The following is an 8315-nucleotide window of genomic DNA, read 5'->3' on the forward strand; positions in this document are numbered from 1 at the left end:
TTTTTTTTTTTTTACAATTAGTTTAGGACAATTTCATTTTTGCGTATCTTTTGTATGATTTTATTCATATTTCTTGTGCAAAAGGTTCCTTTTTTTTTAGAAATGTGCTGCTCTAATTTTAACTAAGTTCAGAAATTTTAAATCTTTAAATATATATTGGCTACCCCATTTTACTTTAAGAATTCTAATTATATGAATATAGGTTTCTTGATTTTGGCACAGAGTGAACTATTATATGATTGATCTGTAAACTCTTCTTCATGTTTATTTTACACAATTTCATTATATTCATTTTATTTGTAAATAATTTTTTTTCAATGTGCAATCTATTATTAATCTCATGTTATGGATTCATTTCAGAAGCATTTTTTAAAAATTCACTCTGTTGCCCTGAAGTCATCTCAAGCATTCTTTGCTAAATTACAAGATCAAGTAAAAATGTAAATCAAAGATGCAAAAAAACCAGAAAAGAAGAAAAAGAAAAACAGGATATTTCTGTCTATAAATTAAAGCTGTAATATATTTGAATGTCATGTACATATTAACGTGTAAACTATTTGACTATTCTGTTTTATAATAAAATTCCTGAGTACTGTCTTGGCAAAAAAAAAAAAAAAAAATTCACTCTGTTGGGCTGGCCAAATAGCTCAGTGGATTAAAGCGCCTGCAAGCAGGTGCAGGAGCTGGGGGTTCAGTCCCCTAGCCTGCCACACCAGCCCCACCCCTGGGCACGCTGAGATTGCAATTGAGACTGGGCATGGTGGCCCGCATGGTGGCCCGCACCTATAATCCCAGCTCTTGGGACGCTGTAAACAGGCAGATCATTACGAGTCCAATCTAGTAGTGAGACCCTGAACACCGTGTAGATCCTTCCCTAAAATACAAAAAAAAAAAAAAAAAAAAAAAAAAAAAAAAAAAAACCTGAAGAAACAGCTGCTAGGATGAATATTAGAGCATACACATTTACCCTCAGAAATACAGCTCTGATATGAAAATGGTGCACACTGGGGGAGGCCATCAAAGGCAAGCTGCTCACCCATCACCTGCAGAAAGCACATCTGCTTTGCCTTTGGGCAAAACCAACCTCTCCCATCACAGCTGGATGTCACACAGCTGAGGCTGCTGTGAAGCTCGCAAGCCTCACCACAACTTATCAACAGAATGCCATGATGCCATGAACATATCGCTGCTTCTGAACGGTAAAAAATGAAAGCATCAGCTGGCACAGCAGCACATGCCTGCAATCCCAGCACTCAGGAGGCTGAGGCAGGAGGTTCACTGTGAGTTCAAGGCCACCCTTGGCTACACACAGCTAGTTCAAGGCCAGCCTGAACTACGCAGTGAGACCTTGTCTCAAAAAGCCAAAAAATTAAAGAAAAAAAAGGAGATTCCTCACCACGTGTTGCACACTCTTCCCATGAAATACTGAAGCTGGGCTGTCTGTGCGATCACTTGTCTTAAAGAAGCAATTTCCTGCGACAGCAGCGATGAAAACCAATGCAGCGTAAGCACTTGTCTGGGCCTCACCTAACTCAGATTCTACCACAGAAAGCTTGGCTTTTCACTTCTGATCCTCTGCCTAGCTCTTTATGGAAGTAGGATAAGATGACTTGAACTGTTCTGTTGTTGTTATGTGATCTTACCATTTATCTTGATGTATCTGTGATATGTAATTGTAAAGTCAACTTACATGTTTTCTGAACTTTAAAAGCAACTTCAAACCAAGTTTCTTTTAAATATTGGGTCCCCTAGTCAAAGAAAACCTTACCCGAGGCAGGCAGTCACTGGACTGGGAGTCTGTCTTCCCAGCTTTGGAGAGACGGCACTTATCACTGCCCGTGGTCAGAGGAGCCTCTGTCTTTGGAATTGTGGGCTCTGCCCTTTTGTCCTCTTCTGACCTCTCCAGGTTGGGTCCAGCCCCATCCTTGAGAGAAGGTGAGCCGTTCTCCAGCTCAGAGCCAAGTGTGTTTCCAAGCTCAGGGTCTGCACTGCCATTCTCCAGCTCGGCACTGGCGCTGTGGGCAGGCTCACAACCTGAGCTGTTCTTACGCTCCTCAGGGGTCTTGTTGGTGGGAGGTCTGGAAATGACTCCAAACTTTCTTGTCCTCTTCCCCTTCTTTGAAGTTTGGTCACCCAGCTCCAAGGTAGGCGTCCCTCCTGGTTCCGAGCTGTTGCTACCATTGCCATTGTAAGTTGAGTGGGCTTTGTGCTTGAAGCGCCGCAGCATGATCAGGTAGATGAAGCCGCCATTCCAGCACTGCTCAGCCAGGTAACTGCAAGGGACAGACAGGCTCATCAGGGCAGCAGGTGCCACGCGGTGCCGGAGACTGAGCACCTGGCCATGAAGACACGGACTGCTCAGCTTCCTAGGCGCTCAACACTAAAATGTCTTTTTATCTGTGTAACTACGGACAGTAGGATGACCCCTCCAACAAACACACACAACCCCAGTGAGCTAACGGCACTAACTGAGGACTCGAAGATCAAGAGTCAGAGAAGGGTTTTCTGTCAATGGTCAATCCTAACGTAATATTAAAAAATAATTTTTTTTTTTGCTTATTTTTGCAGTGCTAAGCTAGAACCCAGGGCCTCGTGCATGCTACCCCAGGCCTCACACATGCTAGGCACACACTGAGCTATACCCCCAAACCCTAAAAAAGTTCTTATAGGAAGACTAAGTTCAAAGTGTCTGTGGTACAGGAGGGTAAATGTTATGGTCAATAACATTTAATTTTATATTGCAAAATAGCTGCTAAAGAAGATTTTGAATAGTCCCGACATGAGGAAATGACCCATGGCTGAGGTGACATGGGCATTATGCATTGTGTAGATGTATTGAAATGTCACACCAAACTCCATAAATATGCATAACTAAGTGTCAACTGTTAATAAAATAATTCTTAAAAAGATGAGGTATAGGAGCCATTCATTGCAGTCAGGAGGACTTTACAAATTACAATCCCAGAGAAAAGTTATTAGAATTCTAGAAAGTAAATGCCAATCTACCACTTTCAGGGCAACCATAGCGAGAATAAATAGACAATATATCTGCAGTTGTGGAGAGCCAAGGGCGTCCTAATCCAGTTAGAACAAAGGCCAACTGCAACAAAGGCATGACTCAGTGCTGAGCTGGGGTTTTATTAATTTGTGAAGAGGGGAGTGGCTTGGAGTTGAGTGACTGAAAGAGTGGCAGGAAGTACGTGAGTGGTGTGAGCTGGCTCAGGTGGGAGGCATGATGGCACCTGAGCAATACACAGAGAGGTTTGCAGAAAGAATACCGGATTCCGATAACAGGTAGCCTCTAAGTTGAGGGAGTCTGCGTAACACAGTTTGAGGAAGTATCTTGGGTTTTGGGTTCGTTGCTTCAGCCCTGACATCTTGCTTTTATTGCCCTGGGACTTCACTGCCTCTTTCTTGGTGCTCAATCCCAGCTGACAGTACAGCGTCTCTCAGCCTAGCATGTGCTTAGTGGTCGGAGCTACAGGCGTGGCATCACAAGCCTGCTGCTCTGCTTCAAAGGCTACACATCAGGGCCTGGCTGGACCCATCTGCATTGCTTTAATCCACCTGAGGGGGTCGAGCACTTCCCAGCCAGCTCCGTGCATATCAGCACAGAGTAGGGCAAGGTGCACCAAGTGGAGGCAAACTCCACGGGGAGCAGTGTTGGCAGTCCTCCACAATGAGGAGCTTGCCTGAAGCACAAAAATAAAACAATTCTCTACCCCTTCATTAATTTCTCATATCAGAATTAGGCTAGACTCTCATCTATATATTGCTTTTATACTTCATCTATAGATCTATATTGCTGATGGGGTAAGAATACAAATGCCCAGGGTGAAGAACAGATAAAATAGGTTGGGGGAGATGTAAAGTTGTTATTAGGCCAAAAAAAAAAAAAAAAAAAAAAAAAAAAAAAAGAGAGAGAGAGAGAGAGAGAGTGTCATAGTCACTTCTGCCCCACAGTAGCTAAAGTAACCAAATATATGACCCTGGTAGGAGGTTGACTAGGGTTAAGCTGTAACCAGCTAAGCCAGCGCTGGCACAGAATGAGTTACAGGTTCATCTTATGGTGATGCTCCCAGCTTAAGCTGTTCCCAGCACACACGGATGGCCCTTTCTGGCTTAAGCCTCATGCTAAGAAAAGCACTGACAAAATGGACATAAGAGAGCAGGACAAAGAGGGTCAACTGAAACTGCTTCAATCAGGAACATCTGGGGAATAAAGGACATTCAGCATGGAGAAGACAAGGTCAAGGCCACTTGCTTATTTATATGTCTGAGAGAGGCAAGTATTGAGAAGCAGGAAATAATACGACATAATGCATGTGAAGCGTGGCATATAATAACTGCTCCAGAGTTTAGAGGATCTCAAGGAAATAAAACATCAAATGAAGTAATTAGCAGTATTCAGGATCCTAGGTCATTAAGCTTTAGTAAAGAAAATACTTGGTCAAAGTCAGGAAAGGAAGCTGGGCTGAACTCTCCTTTAGCGCCATCCAAGATAAGTAGCACAAATCCCTGAGGAGCCCAGAGAAATGCTTTCACCACTGGAACCTTGCCACATCCTACACATCACTGGTTCCCAATGAGTGTCAACAACCAAATCCTTCATAAATGGAACCTGCCTCCGGTCTTCTGATGCCTATAAGAAGAAGGCCTAGGGCCACACTTGGTGCATTCCCAAGTGTACAAAGCCAGGTGCTCTCCCTCCAGGTGCAATGCTGACTAAAGAAATAGGGACTTCGGATGGAAGATGGATTTCTGTGATCTTGTCACCAGGCAAAATCAGATCTGAGAGTTGGGGCACTGAGATGTGGGAAGGAGGCCAGGTTACCATAGTCCTCTCTTACCATGAGTTGTCACTTAGGTAGCAGACAGTGGGAGGGGCCACCGTGCTTGACGAGGTGGCCAGCTGTACTGGGCGCACCCTAGAATCTGGCCTAAAGTTATGTAGTCCCTATTCCTATAGGTCAGAGCAATGACAGTGCCTGTTTTAGGAGAGAAAAGAATAACTCTCAATATCTGTCATGCAGTAAAGTGAATGAGAAAGAAGGGACTCACAGAGCAACCAAACCTAATAAAAACTCTCTTTGATGCTCGGCTATATATCATGTTAGCGAGCTCACAAAAACAAGTAGAGAAAAAAGATACTGTGCATATCTCAGGCCATTCTGTGAAATACAGGAGGACGAAGATGCATGAAAAGCCATCAATTGGAGTCTGGAAAATAAACATTAAACCTGGTTCTCAGCACAACTGTCTTCAAATGTGTAGATTTCACTTCTTTGAATTGTATAATTTTTCCAAACTGGAAAAGCTCTTGTGAAAGTATCACACCTGAAAATTAGGCAGCCAGGTGGTAAGGGTTTCAATGAGCAAATGATTTCTAGTTAAACTATCACATGTGCTTAGATGTTATGCAAAACAGCGTGGGACAGTAAAAACAGGTCAGAGTAGAAAGTCATCCATGTCCTCATTCTGATTTTGCCCCAACCAAGTAAAACAAAAGAATTACACAAAATTCCCATCAACTGATGAATAAATTACATCATGTTTATACAATGGAATATTATTCAGCAGTAAAGAATGAATTATAAACTATCATATGGATGACACTCGGCAACATGATGCTAAGTGAATAAAGCCAAACTACAAAAGGCTGCATGCTATATAATTCCATTCAGTATATGATGTGTACAAACACACAACAACAAAATGATTAGTGCTTTCTAGAAGTTAGAGGAGAAGGGAATTGGGCCTGGCTGCTGATAGGTGGAGGACTTGGGGTGCAGGGGTGATAAGAAGGTTCTGGTTTTAGATGATGGTAATGGCTGTATAACATCGCACAGATACCAAAGTCAGCGGAAATGTACACTTCAGAATGATAGACTTTATGTTAGCTTTTAATGGTGGCATAATCACGAAGAGAAAACGATTCTTCATTAGGCTTATAGCTTTAGAGGTTTTTCACGTCATGGCTACTTGCCCCTGCTGCTCTTGAGCCTGTGGTGAGGCAGCACGCACGTCACGGCGGCAGCACGCACAACTGTTCACACGATGGCTGGGATAGGAAGGAGAAAAGAGGCAGGGGCTGGGGCCCCAGGGAACAGTATACCTTCTGCTAGACTCCACCTTAAAAGTTCTACCACGTTCCAATTATTCTTTATGAACACTTACCCAAACCATTGCATGAATTACGTATCTTGATTTTTTTTTTTTTTTTTTTTAATTTTTTGAGACAGTCTATGTAGTCCCGGCTAGCCATGAACTTGCTTATGTAGCCCAGGCTGGCCTCAAACTCACAGTGATCATCCTGCCTCAGTCTCCCTAGTGCTAGGATTACAAGTGTGTGCCACCTTGCCTGGGCTGGATGTTTTCAAAAAGTAGCAAATATGATAATACTGGCAAAGTTTGAAATTTATTCTTTAAGTAGGTGCTTTACAGACACTATTTCCATAAGAGCTGTCTTAGAAGAAACTGCAGCTAGGAAATAAATATTAATTACCTTGCTCAAGTTCACATACCTAAGTGGCAGATCTAACTGACTCCAAAGCTCATAGTGATCCATTCTGCCCTAAGTTACTCTCGGCTCTGTGCTACGGCTTTCACGTTTGCAAAGTGAAGCTGTTAAAATGAGTCACCTCCATACTGCATTCGTGCTAGTAAGTGTGAATGCTGGCTTTCCAGGAAGAGCTTGGGGGTGGGGGAGGACCAAGGCACCCCAGAGCCGTGGGTAGAATAAAATAAGAAACACAAACATCCATCTTATGTCCGAGTCATCTTGGGGCTTACCCTGCTTTGGATAAGTGTCCCTCAAAGGCCCACTTGTTAAAGGTTTGGTCACTAAACTGTGATGCTATTGGGAAATGTGACAGAGGGCCGTGGCCCTGAAGAGGATGGGGGCTCGCCCCTCTTCTTTCTCTCTTTTTGCTTCCCTGCACCCCCAGCTTCCCCTGGCACGAGCGCCTGTCACGATGCAGTGCGCGCTCACTGGCCCAAAGGCAACGGAGCCCATCCACGTGGACTGAAATGTCCGAAATGTGTAGTCAAAATATATTTTTTTTCTCCTTTTAAGTTTATTACATGAAATGTCTGCTGGAGTGACGGAATGCCGGCTTATTAGGTCTCTGGGTGTTTATCATCAAATGAAAAAGACTTTCCCTAGAGAGTTAATACATTTAAAAGTGCTTTTGGGAGAAAAAATATGTATGATAGTTAAGATAATTATGCTGCTGATTTCTCTCAGTTTGTTGAAGAGACAGGTTTGTGTTAATTCTGTTCAGACTATAAAATGCTGCTATCTTGTACTCTGAGTGACTCATTTGAAGAAAACAACATGCAATGCATTGACCTTTGTTACCCTCCTATCATATTGCTTTGATTTTTTTGTTTTTCTTTAAAATGAACATTAAAAAATGTTTTTTGGGAATCTACCTTTTATACTAAAAACTGAGTTACTTGGTGGGTTCTATGCAGAGACCATTTCTTCAGTACCAAAAGTATTGGCTCCCTGACTTGGATTATGAGATCTTAAATACCTTTCCCATATCCTGTTCTGTGGGAGCTGAAAGGTACCGGTGACTGACAGTGTTTTACTTCTGCAGGGCCCATACTTGGCAAAATTACAAAGCCAAGAGGAGTTTATATTTAGTTCGGTGCCATCTCCCTGTTTCCAGGCAATAAATAAGACTTGACACCTTAAAGGAACTGTATGACAGGTTATTTTATCCTTTCCTGGACTCTGAATTATCTAAGGTCAACCCAAGACAAAGGGCAATGAATGAATTATGGACACTGTAGCAAGTTGGTGAAGAGGAAACTTTTGTGCAAGAGATCATCTTTTTTAGAATTCTTTAAGTCACCTTAAACCTAATGGCCCCATATCCCATATCCATCTGCATTTAAATGATTTGCCTAACTTTTCCAGCATGTTCTGGCTAATTCACACAATCAAGCCTCCTTTTTCTGTCTAGTAGGACTGTTATCCAGTATTAGATTCTTTCCACTAACCTTAAAATCAGTCTGTTTTTTGTTATTACAACAGAATATCTTAGGTTGAAATATTTTATTTATAAATTATAAACAATGTGCCAGCCAGATAGCTCAGAGGACTAAAGCACCTGCTTAGGCGGAGTGCAGCAGCTGGCATTTGATCCCCAGCGTGCCATGCTGGCCCTGCTGTGGGGTGTGCTGAGACAGTGAATGAGACTGGGTATGGTAGTGGGCACCTGTAATCCCAGCACTGGGGAGGCTGAAAACAGCAGGATTGCTACAAGTCTGATCTGATCTACAAGTAGTGAGACCCTGTATTAACT

The 8315-nt window shown here is 42.7% G+C and overlaps 1 protein-coding gene across 7 annotated transcripts in view; it reads right to left on the reverse strand.

The window, feature by feature from the left end:
- Pdzd2 (PDZ domain containing 2) overlaps positions 1 to 8315 on the reverse strand; it is a 401332-nt gene that overhangs the window by 110820 nt on the left and 282197 nt on the right. For all 7 annotated transcript variants that reach the window (XM_023702360.1, XM_023702362.1, XM_023702361.1 and 4 more), the window contains one exon: positions 1769 to 2273. In XM_023702360.1, the coding sequence (XP_023558128.1) occupies positions 1769 to 2273 (505 nt within the window). The remainder of the gene's footprint in view (positions 1 to 1768; positions 2274 to 8315) is intronic.

The sequence above is a fragment of the Octodon degus genome, unplaced genomic scaffold (genome assembly GCF_000260255.1).
Source record: "Octodon degus isolate 3935 unplaced genomic scaffold, OctDeg1.0 scaffold00149, whole genome shotgun sequence".
In the NCBI taxonomy this organism is placed as follows: domain Eukaryota; kingdom Metazoa; phylum Chordata; class Mammalia; order Rodentia; family Octodontidae; genus Octodon; species Octodon degus.